This window comes from Colius striatus, chromosome 3, assembly GCF_028858725.1.
Source record: "Colius striatus isolate bColStr4 chromosome 3, bColStr4.1.hap1, whole genome shotgun sequence".
In the NCBI taxonomy this organism is placed as follows: Eukaryota; Metazoa; Chordata; class Aves; order Coliiformes; family Coliidae; genus Colius; species Colius striatus.
This window is the reverse complement of record NC_084761.1, coordinates 10,690,680-10,713,361: the sequence shown is the minus strand read 5'-3', so window position 1 is coordinate 10,713,361 and position 22,682 is coordinate 10,690,680. Positions and strand designations below refer to the sequence as shown.

The window sequence follows — 22,682 nt, the reverse complement described above, 5'->3', positions numbered from 1 at the left end:
TGACTGGAGTTCAGGCATAATACTATATTTGAAGGTCTGTCTGAACAACCGTGCCTGAAAATACAATAAATGTGGTGTTATTCCTGTTCTTTCTGGGTTAATGTATGTACTAAATATAAATATTTTCATTCTTTTAGTAGTAGAACAGACAAAAGCTTGACATTATTTCACTTGTGTCTGGTAAACAGAAAGCATCTGTTTTGAATTCCTAGAACCTAAAAGTTCTGCTGTGTGAACAGTATCTAGAAAGATGTGAATTGTGTCATTGTGAGAATAACAGAATCATGTCCTCGGGTACCTCACAATCTCCTTTTCATAATGAGAAAATTTTAGAGAATAATGTCATGGCTGTAGTTTTGTTTTGTTAGGAAGATTAGTGGAAAAGAAGGTTTAGAATATGCACACGTTTGTAAGATTTTCCCTGAAACATGGGGCTTGTATTAAAATGATTTTTAAAGAAAATATTAATTAATTGGAACATAAGAGATTCCAAAGAAAAACAAGGATTTCTTCACTGTGAGAGTGAGGGAGCACTGGAACAGGCTGCCCGGATGGGTTGTGGAGCCTCCTTCTCTGGGGACATTCAAACCCCACCTGTATGAGTTCCTGTGACCTACTCTAGGTGGCCCTGCTCTGGCAGGGGGGTTGAACTGGATGATCTTACAAGATCTGTTCCAACCCCTAAGATTCTGTGATTCTGTAATTACCAAATTGTTCTGAGACTTAGCAACTGGTGTTATATGAAATATTTTTTTTATGGAAGCTAGAAAGGATTAGAACATTGTGGTTACATGACTATTAAATGACAAGGCATATATGGCAAATTCTACAATGGTCAGAGGTAGTTCCTTACATACATGTAGGGGAGATTGCTACACAAACATGCTGTGTCTTTAATTCAGAGGGTGATTCTACCTCAATAAACCAAGAAGCCACCACATAAGTGAAGCTCAGAAGGCTCTCTTTCAGAGTCTTTTTCAGACTTCAAAAGTTAATTGCAACATCCAATATTTTGGAATACGGTTATTTATGCTACGTGTGCTTGAGACATCTTAAAGGGCATGATTCTAAGGAGGGAATTACTACTGTATTTATATCAGCATGTCAGTTTGGGGTTTTTTTCAGTGCTGTTAACAATATAAAAGGAGTTTTTGAATGTTGATTTGGTGGGGAGGGAAGAGAGTTATTGTCTAACCAGAAGGAAGAAGTCTGAAGCTTTCCTATGAGTAGAGACAACTAAAACCTTGTGTTTGACTTTCCTTTTTGGAGTAGGCAAAACCTTCCTCTCCTTTCTTTTTCACACCTCAACTTTGGGCAAAATCAAATTTGAATTCATGCTTCATGGCTTAACTTATTTTCTACTTTTTGCAAAGACTTGAAACTTTTCCGTTTAATGCTGTTGCTATTTTTCTTGCACTATCAAACTGCCAGTCATGATTTCTACCACTTCATCAGTTTACAGAATTTGCTAGGTATGAGAGCAGTCACTCTTAGAACTGCTGGATTTCAGATTCTGGTTGTTTCAGCCAGTAATTGTATTTAACAGCCAAAGCAGCTGCAGTGTATTTTTTTTCTTCTCTATTTAAATAAGGTCATAATTTTCATTTTCTTTCTGAAAGAACTACAGCTTCAGGTAATAAAATGCAGCTTGTTCAAACAAAAGCCCCAACAAAAAAGCCCACAACTAATTTTCCTAAATATTATCTGTAACTTAGGAAAGAGGAAGAATGTGCTTAATCTTCCTCAGATCAGGTATCTGGTGAATTTCTTTTCCTTTTTCCCTTTCCCAGTTTGTTTTTCTTTTGTTTGTTTGTTTTTTAGCAAAAGCAAGGAAAAAAACTCAAATCTTGAACTGTTCTCAGAAAGTTCCTTTTATTGTTTGTATTTCTAAAATTGCTGGATAAAGGTTTTTCTCATTCCTACTTCACCTTCACTTACTGTAAAAGAAGGATCTGTGTAAACTTTGATCACATACTTTACATCCTTTTCTGTTATAAACAGTCAGATTCCTTTTCATGCCTGTTGAAATAACTTACCTTTTTTTCTTCTGTTTGACCTTAAGTGCTCAGTTTCTTCTCTCTTCCATCCTTTGCTCTCCTCTTCCTCCCACATCCTCTACTTTTCATCCATCCACAGACTTTTCAGATTTATTCTGTACAAATGAAACAAAAAACTAGACATAAGTGACACAGATAAATATTTTCATATGCTGTTGAATTGCCTTGGTTATGACACAAATTTTGTTTTCTGTGCACTAGAATGTTATGGAACAGTTCAATCCAGGACTGAGGAATTTAATAAATCTGGGGAAGAGTTATGAAAAAGCTGTTAATGGTAAGTCTTCTAGGTGCTAATTTTATAAAGAATGTTTAACTTTCATGTAAATAAATATACATATTGGATATGAGGATTGTGTATAAGCTTAATTTCCAAGTTGAACTTTGAATGTGTTTAATCAGGAGAAAAAAAGCCACAAAACCAAAAAAGCACAGACACCTAAAGAGATGCACCTTCTCCTCTCTTTTTTTTTTCTTCCTTTTTTTTTTAATGCAGAAGTTACATCTCAAACATTTAGGCATAGGGCTAACATAAACTGCAAAATAAACTGAACATGAAGTGTAAATAACTCACATTGAATAATAATATAAATGGAGAAACCCCAAAGTTATATAAACTAGATGTTCTAGCGGTTTTTTTAATGGGAGTATCTTCCAAAGATATCTCACACTCTTAGATCTGTCCTATGCACATCACTACCTAAACCACCATGTGAACAACTTGAATGGGAGTTGCAAGAGTGGATTAATTTTTTTTTTCTTGTCCATACTACATCTGATGGTATTTTTTTAATGGAATCAAAATTGGAATGAATACATTTGAATCTCTCCAACTTTTATAATGTAGTTGTTTACCTTTATTATTGACTTCACAGAAACTGTCTAAGAGTGAGTTTCCAAGGCTTGGGCCCTAGATTCAAAAAACTTATGTTGTAGGCCTGGTAGGGCTTGCTACATTTTAGCTCTGCAGACCTGTTGAGCTACTTGATAACATATTAAAGCACTGTAGAATCTCTCTAATTTTGCCTCCTTCAAGTTTGTGGCACTTCCTTCCCGTACATGTAATCTAGTCCTCTGAGAAATGCTGTTTGGCTACGGCGTAGCCAAACAGACATTGAAATCTCTCTTCATGCAAATTTTAGGCCAGGCTTGAGAAAATAGCAAAACTAAAGCCTGCTGGAGATGAAAACAGGGTAATGTTGATTTATTTGCAGTAATGCCTAACCTGATGGATTACCATGGTGGTTACCTCATACCTAGTCTTAGTGATTGTAAGTAGTAACAGAAGTAATAACAAGCATTTTGTGTTCATCTCAGACTTTTATACCGAGTTCCAAGGATTCTGCTTTTCACTTACTTTACCGTTGATATGTTATATTGTGCCTCCTCTCCTTCAATTCAGTTTGTCATCAGTAATTCACAAAATAACTGTGCACAGCAGCACTGGAGAGGCTGCTGGATATTGTGTTCTAGCAAGTTTGCCTTTTTAAAACTGGCTGATAAAGCATTTCTATCATGAATGCTTAATTTCAAATGAATAAAGGTTTTCAATGTTGAAAACATTGTTGAAACTAAAGTTTGGACTTTCATAAATTGTCAATAATTTCTGCAGAAGTTTTGAGTGGTATAAATAGATCTATAACAAGGACTAAACAACTCTGTTGCTAAACAAATACTTTGCAGCTTTCCAAACGAGTCAGAAAAGAATATAACACAAGAACTTTGGATAGGTTCACAATATATTTTTTCCATTTTGAGGATAAAAGGTCAAAATTCCTTTTCTGCAGAGTAGTTTAGTAGCCATGGTATTGGTGAAGAGATTATGGATATTAGGGTGACCTGGATTAGCACAGGAGAAATCATAATTTTTCTTCCCTTTTTAGTGCCTGTATTATGATAAAAAAAATTGACTTGAGCCTGTCTTAAGAAATGGTAGAAAATCTTTGTGTACAAGTGACATACTGCTCCATCAGTAGCACCACTTCCCAAGTTTGGAAAGTTTGAATAGAGAGCACCCATACAGCTTAGACAGAAATTACTCTTGTCTAAAGCAACAGACCCTCAAAAAGAATCTTTGTTTCTTTTGGAAGAGTTTCAGGCTTCCCAGTGACTATGCTGTTAGGTAACCAAAGATGTCACCTTTTGCTAGTAAAAACTATAAAATTCAGACCTAAACACTGTATGTGGCAGATGCCAATTATATTCCTCTCAGGAAAAAAGTATGCTAAAGTCAACAGCGAGAGTCTGCTTGGTTTCCACTTTAGGCTAATTTAAAAACTAGTAGTGCAAAAAAATAAAGAATATTTGCTTCAACAAACTCTTGCTGCCTCTCACAATAAAAGCTTGCCAGTTTCTCCCTGTTATTTCTTTTCTTTGTGGTGTGCAGATCAGTTTTAGATATTATGAAGATGCAAGACAACCATTGTAAATCTACTTATGTAATATGTTTCTTGCATTTGGCCTCCCCACAGTTTGAATCTTGATGTTTCCGTGTTCATTCTAGCAAAACTGCCTTTGCTGTTTAAATCAGCAATAACCAGGAGATGATTAACTGAGACTAACCAAAACCTCAGTAATATATTATATATAGCTTATTGGTGCCTGTAAAACTGGAATTGAACTAGAAACAATAAAAGGTGGGGAGATGCCCTGGGGATGGGGGGGCAGGGGGATGATGAGCATCCAAGTGTTAACTAGGGCCTGTCTTTTTGTTTGGGAATGTTAAATCTTCAGGTTTTTCCTTAAACTGCATGTGCACCCGTTGCCTGAGATATTTATTGCTGAAAGTATTTGGAATACAAATTTCTCTGCCATTCTGAGTTCAGTGGCAAAGATAAAAGTAAGCACTTTCCCAGAGTATCAAAACGACTCTGTGCAGAACTTGTGGATATAAATGGCAACTTTCTGTGTCTGTCCAAGAAACCAGAGATCTTCCAGCACTGAAAGTCACTAAGTTGCTGGACAAAGTAAATTATAATAATGTCAAGAATATTGATGGTATATTGAAAACTGGGGGGGCAGTCAAATGAGTTATCTCCATAACCTGAACATCAGAGACTTCATTTTTGAAGTTTTAGCATTTCAGGCCTAAAATTTCTGTGAAGTGGAAAAGTTGGTGTTTAAAGTGGGATCCTCCGATTTCTATGCATTGCTTTGCCAAGGAATCATATTTGTCATTGCATTATATGATGTCTGTACGGTGTTGTCCATAATGTCAATTTTCAGGAGTGGCTGTATCGAATGTATCAAGTCTTCCATTGTTTCACTTTGAATTCCCTGATAGCAGGGTTTTCTTATTGCCAAAATACCCCTCTTACTGTGTGCCCTAGATTGCAAGAATTCATAGAATCATAGGTTAATACAAATGGAAAATAGTTTCATTTTCTCTTTTTCTTTTTCATCTTTTTTTCCTCACTACTCCTTCCCCCACCTCCCTCCAGCTATGGTAGTGGCTGGAAGAGCGTATTATGATAACCTTGCAAAGATTGGGGACATATCAGCTGATTCTCCAGTTTCTAAAGAATTGGGTAAGTGAAATCTCACTACTTAAAATTATTTCAGAATATAAACTTTAATTTTTGTTTTCCTGTTGGCAGTTCACCAAACTAGTGTGAGGTGAAGTATTGGAAAAAGTAGGGTGTGCTCTTATGCATAGATGGAAGTGGTTAGATTCCTTTAAGCTATATAATTTCTCAAGACACTTATAATGTTTGACATAATCACCTTTTTTACTTTTGTGAATCTATTTCTGCCTATGTATTTTTTAAAAATTGCATAATTCTATAATAAGTATGAAAAAATGTGTAGCTTTATTTTTAGTACCGAGATGAGTGTTGAAATATTTCTGCAATGGAATATTCGTATGAGGGGTCCTGGTGTTTGACAGCAATTCTAACCTAAACCAATTTTCTGGATGAGTTCCATTATGAAGAGTCAAGTTCTCCTTCACTATTTTTAATCATATATATTACTAGAAGTCGTCAGATGCATTCTATTTCATTTTCTAGTTGAGCTTTTGAGAGAGCAATTGTAGGATCAAAGATGTAGTACACCTAAATTAATGTAAAATGAATACAAGTTCTGTACTTTCCTGAAAATAGTTTCTGAATTTTTGAAAGATTATCATCAGCACTTCACTTTATCCTCCTTTGGCTAGCACTGAAATGATCCTGCCCAATCTATAAAAGTGAAGTTGTCACAGGTATTTGTACTTCTGACAAAAGACTCTAACCTCTCTGGTAATGGGAACTAATTCTGTAAAGAAGAAACATTTGTTTAAAGCCTGTTGCTTTTTGGCAAAAATAACTTGATGGAGTGTCTCATCTCTGGACTTTTGGTTATGGGCGACGTAGGACTTCCAGTGACGTAATGTGCAACTGCTCCTGTAAACACACAACAGTGTGTTAAATCAGCTGATTAAAAAGGGTATGTTTACTAAATATTGTTTTAATGATCCTGCCAAAGAAGAATTGAGGGGAATTGAATGATGGCCACTGGTTTCTATGTGTCTGCATGCATTTGTATGATTTGTTCTGAAACCACTTTTGTGTGAGTGTTGACATTCTGTGTTGAAGGTTGGGAGCGGCAGAACAGCAAACAGTACAAAGCAAACAGTCCCAATTTAGTTGCCTTCTGTATTTGCTTTGCAGGTTGTTTACAGAAAGCAGAGTGGCTAGTTTCAAGCTATAGACCAAAAGTGTGAGAAAATTAAAAGTAGTAACCACAGAGAGTCTTAAAAATATCAACAAATACATAATTACCATTTCTGCAATGAAGCAGTTGGTCAAATCCATGGAAGTAATCTATTTAGTGAACTTTGTATGACTGTGGGATATTATCTACTCATTTGAAAACATTGGGTATGCTCCAGATGAATTCTGAAAATAACTGTTTTTCTGTATTATTGGGGACAATACAGATTTGTAATTGTATAAACCTTTTTCTAGATAAACTGTAGTGAGAAAACACAGCTTTCTGCAGAGTCAGGCCTCTAACACTGCTTTCTATTCATCTTCAGCTATTACTGAGGAAAAATCTTTTCTTCATAAGGAAAACAGCAACTTTGAATTTCTTCCAGTATGCTCTCAGAATTTGGAGATAAGGAAAGTCTCTGAATATTGGAAAAGGCAGGATAATGTGTCTAGGGGTCTGCATGAGATAATTGACATTTTCTTGAAAAAAAACACACCTTAATAGTTCTGAAGCTGGATATGATACTGAACTACTCAGTAAAGCAATGACACTTCATGTGTCTCTAAAAGAATCTTTGCTTAAAAAGAAAAAAAGTATATAGAAATCCAACAGTTTACTGCATCTTGTAGGATTCTTAAAATCTGAAGATGCATGTGGAGCAGTACTGGATGTGTAAAGACTCGATCAAGCTTTGCTGTGATTTGCTCATTTATGGGCCCTATTAATCCACGTGGTGTTATGGTAGGCCCAGCCTACTGTGGAATTGTCTCTTCTAGGAGTTCCTTTACACTTGCCAAAAGACATGTTATTGACATCTGACATCTCTAAGTATATATATCTCAGTGTCTTGTATTAACTGAAATTAATAGCAACCTTCCCACATATATCTGCAGGAGATCATTAAATTTTTTAATACTTAGGACCTTGTCCTGGCTCTTCACAACAAAATAGATAAACCAACAATGACCAAGTTCTGAAGCCTTTTAGGATGCTTCAGTATGTGAGCGCAAGTTGAGGTACTGTGGTCTGCATTTCCAGTGTTTAAGTCTTCAGATAAACATTTCCATTTTCTGGTTTCCTTTGAGTTAGTTAAAAAAATTTAGACATCCAAAGTAACTATTTCAAATAATGCTTTAAACTAATCTGTTTGAAAGCAAGCAAGCGCCTCCCCTTCATGGCATACCACTTTAAGCCAGTTGCACTGACTGTAGTTTCAGACAGCAAGACCTCCATCAGTAGGTACTTTTGGGCTATAAATGAAGGTGTTAGAACAAGATTCCCTCTTTTTTCCCTTTTCTCCCATAGTTAACATATCAAGCTGTAACTTTTCCAGATTCAGTTTGTATTAAAATCAGTTTTCTGAATAATGAATAGGGGAATGAGGCAGGAACCAAGGTTTCAGGTCTCTTCTGTAGCAACTTCACCTTTAGTAGTGGATAAAAAGTAATGTATTGTGCTAAATTCAGTTGTATTGCATTGAACTTCTTGTACTCTATTATGAAAGCACTACCAGGCTCAGATGGCTGAAACACCAGCTTCTTTAAAATTCATGGAGAATCTTTACTGGAATATTGCATTGAGTTATTTTAGAGTTCAAACCCAAACCTGTTGAGTGACCTAGAGCGTATTTACTGCCAAGTGTGATGTAAAGATTTGTATCAAAACCACAGTCCTTTCTTCTCATAAGGAAACACAGAACATGATCTTCCTGTAATGAGACAGTAAGATGGATACCAACCCCACAGCAGGGCAGAAACAGAAATGGAAGATAAATAAGAAAGAAAAATTTTTGGAGCAGATGGTAGAATGTAGAGAGGGCAGAGAAACAGTGTAAAAAAAATCTAGTAAAACTAGTAGAAAGGGCTTTCTTCTGTCAGATGACTTTCAAGCAGATGAGGGGAAACAAGAGAATGAAATGGAAATCAGGATATTCTTGCTGATTCAGAGCTTTTGTACCTTTTGAGTCTGGTTGAAGCTCTCCCAACTATTCTAATACAGAATAACTTAATATGTGGAAGTAGAAGATAGTACTGTATTCATAATACAATCCTTATGAATAGGGGATAAGTTGATTTAGGCCAACATTCTTTCTATCTTTTTATTTCCTTAACTTTCTAAGTTTGCTAAAAAGAATTTCATGTAGCTACTCTACCACTGATACAGGGTTAAAAAAGTAACTTTTGTGATATGTTGCTGGTTTTTTTTGTCCAAAATATGGAATAAGGCTTTGTCTTACCCATTTTTACTGCTTATAGTTTTAATAAACTCTGGCTTCTAGTAACATAGACTGTCTTTGTAGCCTTCACTGGCTTAAAGAATCAGGAAGTTACTGCCTGCTGACTCATGAAAAGCTACCTGTCATATCTTCCCAACCAGCCTCTTTAGCACCTGCCAGTTACTGTAACTACAACTCATTTATTATGCCGTGGGTGTAAAGTCCCAATTTGTTTGTTGTGTGGCAACTGTATCTATAGCAGTCAACCACAACTATATTAGGCTTGGTACCCAGAGCCTATTGCTCAAGAACTAGTAAGTGTAACCTATTCATTCTTTGTAAAAATAATATAAAAATCCAAATGGACAGAAAAATACTACGTTGCATGGTCTTGACCAATAGAACTAAACTGCAGAAGTTCAGCATGTTAAAAGGAAAAAATCACAGGAGATAAAATCTCTTCCCTAATCTAAACAAGACTAATTATTTAAAGATTAGTCTGTGTTCTAGGCTTACTTTCTTCATAGTCTCATAGTGTTAAAATTTCTCTGGAAACAGGAATGCAAAAGCTTATGCTCATCTGCAGTCAGAGATGTAAGAATCTGGAAAAATTGGATTCCTTACAGGAGAAATTTTCTGTTTAAAAACTGCTACAGATAATCTAGAGAAGCAAATACTGGACTAGAAGGTTGCTCTGTGTTGTGATAGTTGTAAGACAGGGAGAGGTGAAAGAAAAATTCCAGAAACTTCTAATGGTGTGCATAGTAAGTGGAATTCTTGCCTGACAGAGGATGAGCCCTGAACTTGGCACTCCTGTCATGGACAGAAATTACTATTCTTTGGGTCTAAAAGACAGATTTTGAACATAATAATGAGAGGCAGGTTTGATCATAAAGTGATATAATTTTAAAGGTCTCCAGAACTTTGTCGTGCTTTGTCAAATACAAAATCTAATTGTGAAGTTCTATAGTAATACACATGGTCACACAGTAATTACAGCAACATGAAGATATGAGTAACTGGGGACAGGGCTTCTCTCTATGCACATCTTTTTGTCAGAGCCCCAACTTCTCTACAGTTGGCCAAATGTCTATAGTTATTGGGGTAACTGCATATTAGTCTGACAGTCAAGGTTGGTAAATGGTCAGAATAAGCTAAACATTAGTGAATGGGCCTGCAATTTATCCAATAGTTAGCATTTCTTATGGAACTCTGTGAGTGAAGCTAGTAAGTTACAGCTCTTGAGTAATATCTGAGAGGATCATAGAGATCCTTCAGTAACTGTTTTCTATCTTTTTTTAAAGCAAACTAACACTAATTTCATAATGGTGTAAATTTAATTTAAATGTAATCTCTTAAGACTTTTTCCTCTCTCCTCATTTCTATGTAATGAGAGATTTTCTATATCAGAAACTGTGAGCTGAAAGTAGCCTACAAAACTTTTGGAACTGAGTTGGAAAACTCTAAGCAGGCTAACATGTGAGGCAATACTATCTTTTAAAAACACTGTCTTGCAAGTATTGGTCATTCTAAACTGTTGATTTCCTTCCTGATTAATAAGCAAAACTGCCACTTCAGGGAGTACTCCTCAAAGCTATAGCTGGCTCTGCTGCTTCAGTGATAGAGCACGGAGTGTCACTCTCACTATGGAGAATGCCAAGCAGAACATGAATGTAGGTGGTTCCACTTAAATTCCATTTAAAAAAAAAAGGTGAGGTGGAGGGGAGGGCAGGGTTATTTTCTTACTTTAGCATATAAATTGACCTTTTCAGCTGGAATCCTATTTCACTTGTCTTGGAAAGATGACACCTGGCACCCTTCCCTTCCTCAGCTCATTTGAACTGAAGTGAAGAGATCTGTCATCTTGTCCCATCACTTACTACATTGGTGTCATCTCTTCTATAGTGTAAATGTTCTGCTCTTGGAATAGGTTGTGTTGGAGAGAAAGGCCAGTGAAGTGTGCCAGCAACTACAGAACTCCTTTAACACTTCATCTGGTGGAGACTTCTGGGAAACTAGCTTAGAGGCTGCAGTTCAAGGTGTTAGTTTATCGGGCCAGCTTTTCCTGTGCACCATTAATAAAATGCTCTTATACTACAGCAGTGGAAGAAGTCACTCCATTCTTCCCTTATGAAAGGAAAGTCCACAGAGCTGTCTCGAAATACAGAGGAATCTATGTTTTTTCAGGAGTAAGGTTTTGTAAGTTCTAATTTTACAGTAACATTCTGGACTTGTGCTATACCGACCTCCAATCTGGAAGCTGGAAGGAGATGGGTCAGCCTTTCTAGATACATTTCCACTGATGAAAAAAGTAACTGGATTGGTGGAAACTTCCTGCTCTTTACAGTGCTGCTTTTCAAGGTCATTCGTAAGATTAAAATGAAGCAAACAATCATATTGACTTTTTTATTTCTGTAGAATCTGTACTGTGGCTTTTGATATTTGTCCTTCTGCATGTAAACTGTTGATAAAGCCTGCTGGAAGAAAGAAAAACTTCAGTCTTAGATTCTTAAATATGAATGACTTAACTCCACAGCTGATAACTTGCCTGTCTCTTGCAGAGCTATTGGAAGCTCTATATATTCACTGATTTATTGATTTTTAAAATCAATTTATTGAGGTATTCATAAGTGTGTGCCCTGCCAATAGCCTGGCAAAAGCTCCTGCAAGTCAATGTTCATAAATGGTTGAGAGTAGTTGGCACTGTGCTAATAATAAAGCAAAAAGAAAAGCAAGAGAAACTTGTTACCATGCTGATAGCCAGAAACATAACTATCACACAAACAGAAATCACAAAGCAATAAATAATCAGTGAGAGGGGCTGCTGCAAAACATGTCCTGGACAACAAGTGATCAGTTGGCATCATACAATAAAGCTGAACAAACAGCTGTTAGCTTAAGATCTTTTGGTGATTGTCAGTTTTATTTGTGTATTCATTCCCTACTACAATATGAAAGAGAAACAACCCTACCAAGAAGCAGAGTGAACAAGAGTTGAGTTTGTTAGTAAACATAAAGAATGTGAATGCTTAAAAATGAATATTGCAGCTTGTTCTTTGAGGGCTACCACCCAAAAAAAATGTGTTTTCTTCATATAGTCATGTTGTTCTTACTTCTGTTATGAAGACTTCCAGGTAAGATCCAAATTTCTGGTTCTAGAAATTGCTGAAGGGCAGAATAGAATATGAAAATACACAAGATTCTTTGGGAACAATTGGAGTTAGCACCAGGGGAAGAAAAGACAGATATTCAGTGATATTCAGGGACTTCAGTGATATCTTCCCAGGTTCTTTTTTGATTAAATTCTAGATAACTGGTCGAGTTTCCCAGTCAATTTCAGTATTTTATCCCTTCTTCCCCCTCCCTGGTCTGGAAACTAAAGGTGATTCTCCTGATTTTAGTCAGTGGTAAGAGATGGATGTAACACTCTTCCAGTACAGAGCCCCGGGTTTCCCAGGTTGGTTACAAGTTAATGGGCAGCAGTGGTAGCTCCGTTCTTGTGACGTGCTAGTGGAGTGTCACAGTCACAGCAATACAGCTGTGGCTCTGTTGTGTGTGCCTTTGTACTTCCTTTTGTGTGCCATGACTCTGGAGCTTAGCACAGAACATCCGTAATGATACATGTGACCACACAGCCTCAAGGGGAAAAGATATTCAAAACACCCCCAGTGAGTGTGTACTTACTTGATATCTTCATGCTATGCCTCAAAGGCCTGAGAAAATGGCAAGAATACTATGAAGGGAATCCTTGAACATTTTCTGACTATATTGGAAGAGTTAAATTTCATGTGAGTCTCAAATACAGTGAAGAGGTCTTTCACCGTGCAGTGGAAACCCACAAATGAATGCCCTGAATTTCACCTGTGTGTACATGCAATGCTTTCTAGATTGTGGCTAGTGTCTGTCTCATTAGAAGAGAGTAATTTGGAAGTGTGAGAACTGCCATTCAGTGTGCACAGCAGTGCATGTTTCCCAGCAGCTCTTTGAACTTACCCAAACAGAGCAGAGTCACAAGGTGGTAGGGCTCATACAGTGGGCAGAAGGCCATCCTCACTCACTCAGATAGTGCTTAGCAATCAGGATTTGTTCTTCAGCACTACTCCCAGGTATGTCTGGCAGAGAAATAAGCCTGAGAGCCTGCAGAGAGAAAATATACTTAGTTATCTTCTCTGTGAGAGAAATAGGTGGGAAATAGAAAATTAATTACAATGTTGTGAAGAAAATGGAATTATATATATAACTAGCTTGTAAATCCTTAACTGAAGTCTATGTTCTGTACCTACAGTCAGCTCTTACTGATGTTGGATTTTTTCTTTGTTTAGAAATGTCTGCTGTAGATGTCATTAACATTCCTGGGGAGTTGTCTTGGACTTCTGAGAAATACTTTTATCAAAACTTTTGTCTCGACTCAAGTGTGGAATGGTTTTATTTGGTGGGGGAGGACACACTGCTAAGACTGGGAAACCTGATGGCAGTTTCAAAGTGCTGCAATCAAAACCAGATTCCTTGTATATTATTGAATTTCATGTGACATAATGATAACTTAAATAACTGGAAACCCAGAAAGAACTTCAGGTTTTGCCGTTCAACGTGATTTGCTTGTTCCAGTCCTGCTGAAAAACAGAGATTAGCTCTCTTGTATGATCTTCCCAAACTAATTGCCTAAAACCAGCAGGGCTTCAGACAGGCAAGTTCAGGCTTGTGATTGTGTCCTAACTTATTTTCCTTGGACCTGACTTGTGCGAGGATTTCACGTCACTTGTTTAACACCATTGCAGATCATGTATGAGAAGCTATTGTATATAAGGCTTTCATGGCCCTGTGAAAGATCAGTCTCTGACATATGCACTCAATATATTGTGGGTTTAGGTTTGGATTAAAAAAAAATGCCTACAACAGTCTTCATATATATTAGCAATAGAGTAACAGGTGGAAAACAAGTTAGCCATTTTTCATGAATTATTTCTAGCATATACTTTTTCTTTCCCTTTTTTAACATTAAATTTAGCTACTACACTTACCAATCATTTGAAACAGAATCAATACTTCAGGTTAATTAACATCTGCTCAATTATATAGTAGGTTTAAAGAATTCTAATCTCTGAGTTGAGAAAGAGGAATTAGACAAGCAAACCGACCTTTGCTAAAACTGTAATTAAATCACATTGCTCTTTTAAAATGCAAGCTAGTAGTTTTATTCCAAATAAAATTGCAAAATAGGAACATCATACCATGAGCAAACTCAGGGTAAGTGGAAATTGTAGTGGTCTTGATAATCTCTGAAGTATTCTTGTAAAGACTTATGTGGGAGTAGCTAATCTATGAACAGTTCATTGCCCACTGTATAGTATATAGTGCCTGGTATGAATTCTGTAATACTTCTTAAAATCACTTGTGTCAAGCTGAAAAAATTTGGCATTGATTTTTTAGTCAAAGTAAAGTATATTTTAAAAAGCAAGTTGATCCTTGGGTTTAACTGAATATGGCTTTTTTATAAACAGTTATAGACTTTCTGAGGTAGAAGGAGTTGAGAAGTTCATTGTACCTTTTAATTCTTAAATATTCCAATGTCTTCAAGAAAAATCATCATTTAATTAAAGCAATTTTAATTCTGTCTGTGTATTGGGAAAGTACTTTGTTATGCAGTTCTACGCTATTTTCTTTCACATGATAACAAAGTTTTAGGACTAGGAAAAGATTACTACATAATTTTGACCCTGAACTACAAAATAAAGTGATATCAGAAATAAGAGGTGCTAGGCTAATACAGGAGAAGTGAACTGTACTTTGTTCCTTCATTTTTTGTCTAATTATGAAATGGGAGAAGGATTTTTCAATAGCAGGATGCTTTGATTATATTCCTTATGCTGAGAGCAATGTGTAGGCTAATGATAGAGGAAGTGTTAAGAGAGTGTTGCCAAGTATGTGTTCTAGCAAATTTTACTGTAAATAATAATTAACAGCTGAGCTGATGAGACTTGGTGGTTACCATTTTGCTTTTGCCTTTAGAAAGGTAAATTCATTTAGGGTAAAATTCCAGTCATCATTTTATAACTGGTCCTCAATGCATTTTGCCAGCTAGTTCCCCAACATAATAAGCCTGTGACTAGAGGACAGAAATCCTTAAGATGGTGGCCACAGCTGAACTGTCACCCTCAGTGCCATTGATCCAATTGGCTATATGCTCCTGGGGGGGTCCAAGAAGCTTGCTAGAAGATAGGGTGACCAAGAGAAAATAGCAGTGGCAGCCTGCTACTAGCCATTTTTATCCTCTCTCTTTTTTTCCCCTTGGTGCTATTTGGCTCTGGTGTAGAGGGAACAGGCTGTGAGGCAGAGATATTTGTATGTATGTATATGTACATATGTACATATCAAAACAAAGCAAACCTTTTGGAAACAGAATTTACACAGTAAATGTGGTAGAGAAAAACGGGAAAAGGTCCTCTTCTTTCAATAGCAGAAAGTCTGTTGATCCTAAAAAGTAGTTTCTGCTGATTGTAACAGCTGTGGACTGATTAGTTGACTATGATAGAGCTGGAAAGAAATTATTTGGCTGGATAAAAACAAAGGCTAAACTACTTTTTTATCTTTTTTCACTGTGTGATTTGATCTTAACTTCAAGCAGATGAAGTTTTGACTTGGGTCAAACACGTTCTAGCTCAGGCAGTTTCCTTACTTTTCATTAGAAAACCATGTGAGAAGCACAGGCAGTGAAGCCTTATGAGAAGGAGAAAGTAGAGCACTGGGAGTTCATCACCATTTTACACTGCAGGAACCCAGCTCACAAAATTAGCAACAGTGTCTTGTACAACTCTATTGCTTACTGGTTTTTGTCTGGGCATGGGGGCAAAACACTTCAATCTAGGCATCTTCCAGGGTCTTATGAACTTTGGGAGACAGTTTGTCTGTTCTGTACCAATGAGGCTGTGAAATATCTGAAAGTGTTAAGTATTTAGAAAAAAAGGAACTTATGCAAAAATAGTGATTAAAGTGAGCTATGGAGACATTGGAACTTAATTGAGCATTAAATCAGTTTCAGATAATTACTTGAAATATTGTGAGCTAACTTTAGGTGAGAAATGATGGTTTGAAAGCAACTTCATATAAAATGCTTACAAAGTGAAGGAGGAGCTGAAAGCATGAGACTATTTGTATGTTAAATGAATAATTGGTGCAGTAGATTTTGTGTGGGACCCTAACGTAAGCAACTTTGACAGCACATGCTGTTAACAGGACCACACTTGTATAACTTTGTAGCTCTTTAACTGTATAGTACTTTCAATTTAACTTTTATGTGTCCAATAATATGATGATGTTCAGTTTCATTCCTCATGGTTCATAATGAATATCTCTTTTGGATTTTATCTTGGTGAACTAGTACATGAGTACAGAGACTTCAGCCATTGCATCATGGGGTTTTTCATTTCCTTTAACTCATGTTTAATCTGGTTTAAATTATATTTGCTTGTTATATTCACAGCTTTAGTGAGAGCTCTACAGTTTTTAAAGTAATTGATCTGAGTACTATTTAGAATGTGAAGTTCCCTTTGCTTCTATTTTTGTTTTATTTACAGACATTTATTTGCTGGCAGCAAAACATTTCTATTTGGAGGTGCTTGCTTCAGAGCACTACATATAACATGGAGAGTGAACTTAAGATACTTTATTATACTCTGAAATTTCTTCCCCTTCTCTTTATTGTAGGTTTTTATTCTTTTGTTTTTAATATCCTTCACCTTCTGAAGTCACCTTCATGCAAAGGCATTGAGTGGTCATGTGTCAATGCCCTTTTACAAAATGAACTACAGAGAGATTTACTCCTTGCTTCCTATTTCAAGTTCATTCATGCAGTAAGGAAAGGCAGACTTGACCTAGTACTATTGATTTATGTGCATATTAGCATTCATTCTACAGATTGGGGTTTTTTTTTAAAGCATTCTGGACAAATTGTGTTAGAAACAAAGTAGAGTTAGACTTGGGAAATTTTATACTACTTTGTTCTTCTTTATGATTTTAGTCTTTCACATTAAATTCTGCAATAAACCCTTCCTATAAAAGGATGATTAATTTAATGCATTTGAGACTTATCACATGTTTTGTTCAATCATATTTGTTTGTTCTACCATATTCCTTTGAAAACTTTCGATTTTACTACCTTTCAGGGGCTACTGGCTTCAATAGCCTGTTTCTTACATTCCCTTGTTTAAGTGCCTTTCTTCTGGACAAAGGGTAGCTTAGAAGAAAGAGAACGTCACCAACAGAAGTGGCATCTAATAGTACAGTGGCTCTATACTGTCACCATGTGTAGCTTTGACTCAGCCTTTCATTCTTCTGTTTAATGTAAATAATTACATGGTTTCTTCACCAAGACATGAAGTTACTAGACTTGCCCTGAATGCAAAATAGGACAAGAAGAGATAAATGAGTGATATATTTAAGCAGACATCAAAGGAAGTTTTTCATATTAAGAGACTTGAAATTTTTCAAGAGTGACCACCTCTAAATAAATCAAAATTGAAGTATATTTCAAGTAAGGTGATGCAATTCATATGTCTATTTATTCTAATATAACTGTCTAGTATTTCAACATCTATATGGGTTTTGTCAGTAGCTCTTAATACTTTTCCATGACAGAAATCTGTTGATTGAGTTCAGTTTTTGTTTCTAACTTCAACTAATTCTTCTTGTTGTTGCCATAAGAACAGTCAACCTAAGCTAAAAAGACAAATAATAACCAATTCAAGCACGCAGTGTGAGCAGTGAGGTTGAAGTGGAACTGCTGCAGAAGTTTTGTAGTCAGCCCTACAATGAATATTGCTGTTAGAAATTGCTTTTCCTGGTTTTCGTCTACCATAAAGACAGTCTTTTAAAGATATCTTTTGTTCATGGAATGCTATATATGGAGAAATAATTGTTACACATTTAGGTTTAGTGATTGAGTAATTTTCTTGTAACAAACCAACAGCACTAATGGAATTTTAGTCTGGCTTATTTTCTTAATAGAAAATATAGATATGACCATCAGCCTTGGCTAAGCCTAAAAATATTCCACAAGTTTAAGCTTAAAAGATCTTTCTACCTGTGCATTGAACCTATATGAAACTAAAATAAATTTGCTTGAGGTCCTATTTCAGATTACAGCTGTATTATACACGAGAAATGTTTGGTTTATTCAAAGTTATTTAAGGTATTTGAGGCCTTCCCCAAAGTCTCTCCCTGGAAGTGATTGTATCTTCTCTTCCCCATAGTGCACCTACAGCAAGATAACAGAACAAGTACCTCTAAGCACAACTGTGGTTTTGTTTTCTGAAACAAATGTGGCAATATTTAATGTACCTCTACTTTTAGTCACAAAGATTTCATGTTCAGGGTGTGGGGGAACGGAAAGCAGAAAAAGTATCTTCAAAAGGCAAGTGTTAATAGTTTATCATCAAGACCATTGGTTTGGTTTATTAATCCATTGCATAATATGATGTCTAAAGCTGGTTCAGGTTTACAGTGTGTCTGTCACAAATGATAGATAAAGTTGGATGTAAGTGGTGTGTTATCACACACTGTAGTCATGTCATTCTGTGGATAGGTTTGGGTTTGCCAATAGATGACAAGGTTAATATTTGTTTATTGTGTATTATGAACTCTCGTATATAAAACCTGGTCATGAGCAGCTTTAATACACAGCAAAACATTTTTAGTTGATGGGAGAAATATATGTCTTTTACCCTAAGGTGGTTTCTGTACCTTTTTTTGCAGGACGAATAATTACTGAGCATTGGAGTCTGTTTATGCCTGTATTAATCCAGAGTAACCCATTGTCTTTATTAGAACTATTCTATAATTCTCCATTGTAATTAAAATCAAAATATTACATTGAAGGTGTTCAATTTCCATTCCACTTGGACACTGGAACATGTAGGCTAGGGGTTGCTTTGCCTTTCTTGAATTAGTCTTCTACAAAAACCTGTCTCCTTGTATAATCTTATTTGGGAGAGACACTGAAATGTGACTAACCCCTTACCTGAAACTGGCAATAAAAGACCATGGTATATGTTCACTTTTAAAATGTCCTCTGTTTATTCGAAGTGCAGAATCTGACCTATAATTTAAACTGTAATTTAAATCTTAATGGGTGTGCTTACTGTGGGTTCTTCTCCAAATGTTGATTCAAAACATGAAAGAGGAAATTAAATGGGTGAGCCAGTACATAGAGTGCCTGTGGATTACCAGTGACAGTAAAGAGGTTCCAGCATAAAATGACTTTTGCCTGATGCACAGCATACAGAGAGCCTTTGTTGAGAGAAAAAGAAATTGCAATTAGATACAGTCATCAATAGCTAATAATACTATTTAAATTGTGTTCTAGAACACTCTGAAGTTAACTTCTGAAAGAACCCAGCACAAGCCATTTAGAAGGAAGCGTAGTTTGTAAAGTTCTCCCTATTTCAGGACATGTTTTCACGGTAATAAAGATGAAAAAAACCCTGTTTCTAACCAAGCATTCAAAGCTGAAAGACTTGAAGGCTGCAGCCAGTTCAAGTGCCGTGTGAGACAGAAATAACACCCTGGCAGCAGCGTCAGGTTTTCCATTCTTGCCGCTGCGGGCCCAGGTGAATGGGCGGTTTGATGGCGCGGCGCGGCGGGGCCGGCCGGCGGAAGGGCGGCTGAGCGAGCGCGGCCAGCCCCGTCAATGCCCCGCGTTGTTGGGTGTCTGTGGGTACCTGGGACGCTGGGGCTGGCTGCCTCAGCCTTGCCAGGGCTCAGCTCAGTGTGCTGCGTTGGCAGCTGATTCGCAAAGCGTGCTTTTTAAAAAGAGGGACAATAAGTTCATTTTGAAACGAACAAAAATCTAGAAGGGTGGTTATTTTGAGGGGCCGCTTCAGCACTCCCCATGAATTTCTGTAGCTTCCCAAACGCTCTGGAACTAAATTTGTGTGTCTTGGATATTTTGTCATTATTTCTTTTAACGCTATTTTCCATTTGAAGTGTTTGCAAAACTCTACTAACTTTAAAAGCCTGATACAGTCTAAAATATATATTTTTAGTTGACTTTGGTGAAACAAAACCACTCTGGACTATATAGAAGTGCATTCACTTCTACAGCCTTAAAATAACAAGGTGGCTTACTCATGTCTGTTACTTCCAAGTGTCTGTGTAGCTACATTGTATTTACTTTCCTATTGCTTATGAGCAACTAATTACTGTCGCACCTCTCACTTCTCATAGACCTTAGATTTCTGTAGACACCAGCAACTTCAAATATGAACAAAAAAGCATAGCGCTCTGTAGGCTGTACAGAAGGACTCAGAAAAGCTCTCTGTGTGTATTTATATACACACACACACACACTGCTTCTTTAAAAAAAATACAGCAGCCCTCTGTCTCTCCCATCTCACATCCTGAGTGCAAATTCCTTTTTCATGCTAATCAAGAGGTTGACTGTTCTCATTGTACTCAGATTCCTTCTTGCCTGCTGTGCCCAGAGGTAGAGGTGAGGACTGAGGCATGCAGAGGGATTCCTGAGAAGTCAGGAGAGGCACGTATTTTTCTTCCTGAACCACCTGGTGTTTCCCTATAAACAATTATATAGAGACATATTTTCCCTTATTTAGGTAAAGATCTGCTGTGTCATGTTGCTTCACAGGAGAGGAGATACAGTTGTCATTGCAGAGAAACTACAATTTTGAGACGTTGTAACTTGAGAATAACAGACAAGAGAGGAGAAAGGTGATAATGCATATCCAGGCACAAGGGGAATGCACCTGTGTTATAGGGGAAAGTTACCAAGCCACCAGCATACACTATGGGGTGATAGTTTTGATGAGACGATGAGAAGGATCTCATGAAAAGTTCTGACATTCCTAAAGTATCTGCATCTTTGGGAGCTTTTGTGTGCACCTGAAGGACCTGAAGCCTTATAGGATGTTTGCTGGCTAACTCAGGAGGGAGCTCTCAAAGAATGTGGATGGGGGAAAACAGGACTTGTAGCACAGCATGTAGAACAGTTAATGGATCTTTCTTCTTTTTTCCCCCTTTGAAGCAGGGAAACTGAGAATCGTGGAAGATAACAATTGGGAGGGTACACCCAGAGCAGTGCCATGCAGTGACTGCTCTGGTGATACACAGGCAGGGTTCCAGAACTGTGTGTAGCTTTGTAGGGCCTGTCTGTGCACTCAAACACTAAATGAAATGGCAGTAAAACATATGTCTAGTCAAGACCTTCAGATGGGACACAGTTTGGGAATTTGATCGTTGCCCTAGCACTTTCAGCTTTTCATAAGGGCTCCTGGTTGAGACCTGGTCACTGTTTCCATATCTTGTTTGGGTGAAGTCAAACTAGGAGCTTCAGGACTTCCAACTACTCTTCTGGGCAGGATGTCGCAATGTCCCAGACAAGACTGGCAGAGGCTCAGAAGGGAGCGGGGGTGATGTGGCCGTCCATGCCAAGCAGGATGATGTGGCTGTCTGCACACAGGGCAGGATTGCAGCGGGCACAGCTTACGTGTGTTTGCACATAGAGCCAACCACACCCAAAGGATTGAGCTATTTTTCCTCTATATCCTCCTAAAGCAAATCGAAACAGTCCAACTTTTCACTTCCAACTTTTAACTTACTGTAAAGTAAGCTGTGTAACATTGTGCTGGAAGGCAGCAGAGCAGAACAGGCATTTGTAAGATTTGTTGAGACGATGCTGAGAAATCTTCTTGGCTGTTAGTGAATGCCGTGCAGTCAGGCTGTAATGGCTGATAAAACAGCACAGGAAATTAATCAGCATATGTATCAGATCTGTTTTAGCAGGTGTGCTGTGAATGAATGTGAAAGGTTACTTCACTAATTCTGAAAATTAAACTGTAATGTTTATTAACAAACTGCACCTTCAGACTCAAAAATGCATAGCAGCTATTTGGATAGCAGCAATGGTCTTTAGATCTTGTGTGCTATTCTCTGACTTGGCAAGAAAAGAGGCTGTTACTAAATCAATATGTTATCAATATAAATCCTGGAGAGAGGGAAGTATTTATTTTGTCTGGCACTCTATGTCCCTTTTGCAAAATAATGCATGATCAATTATTCTTCTGTCACTTATGAGCTTCTTGGTTTCTCTCTGGCCAGATCTAGGTGTTTAATTAAACTGCTGAGATAAGCAACAGCAAGAAATTTCCTATCCCTCTTAAATACATCCTCGTTAATAAATACATGAATGAAATATATTTTATTGCTGCTCTTTGTTAACCAACTTCAGAACTCTATGAAAGAAACAAATATGGTTGTATGTTTATCAACAGGCCAAGTTCTGGTAGAAATTTCAAGAACACACAAGAAACTTAATGACAGTCTAGAGGAGAGTGTGAGTTAAACAGTTTCTTTTTTAAAATTTCCTTTTGAAATTGTAAATTACTTTTGCCAACTTCTAACAACCTTTTATTCATTTGCCTTTAAAGTTCAAAGAATTTCATAAAGAAATTATATCTGAACTGCAGAAGAAAACAGATCTGGATGTAAAATACATGAATGTGAGTACCTTCCATTCTGAAAGCCGGATTTTGTTTATCTATTGTTAGTCAAAGAGTTTTTTCAGACACTGTTCCCTAATAGTTAATACATTAAAGCTGAGTTTTAGATACTTAACATGGTAAAAATTTTCATGCTTATTTTGAGTTAAAAGGGAACAATTCATGTCTTAATAGCATTTATGAACTCAACTTGAGAAAGGCAATTGCCTA

At 36.9% G+C, this 22,682-nt stretch overlaps 1 protein-coding gene across 1 annotated transcript in view; it reads left to right on the top strand.

The window, feature by feature from the left end:
* The window catches only part of BAIAP2L1 (BAR/IMD domain containing adaptor protein 2 like 1), a 40,554-nt gene that overhangs the window by 6,661 nt on the left and 11,211 nt on the right, over positions 1–22,682 (top strand). Inside the window, exons 2-5 of the mRNA XM_061992987.1 lie at positions 2,259–2,334; positions 5,498–5,584; positions 22,245–22,306; positions 22,401–22,472. Coding sequence (XP_061848971.1) covers positions 2,259–2,334; positions 5,498–5,584; positions 22,245–22,306; positions 22,401–22,472 — 297 coding nt within the window. The remainder of the gene's footprint in view (positions 1–2,258; positions 2,335–5,497; positions 5,585–22,244; positions 22,307–22,400; positions 22,473–22,682) is intronic.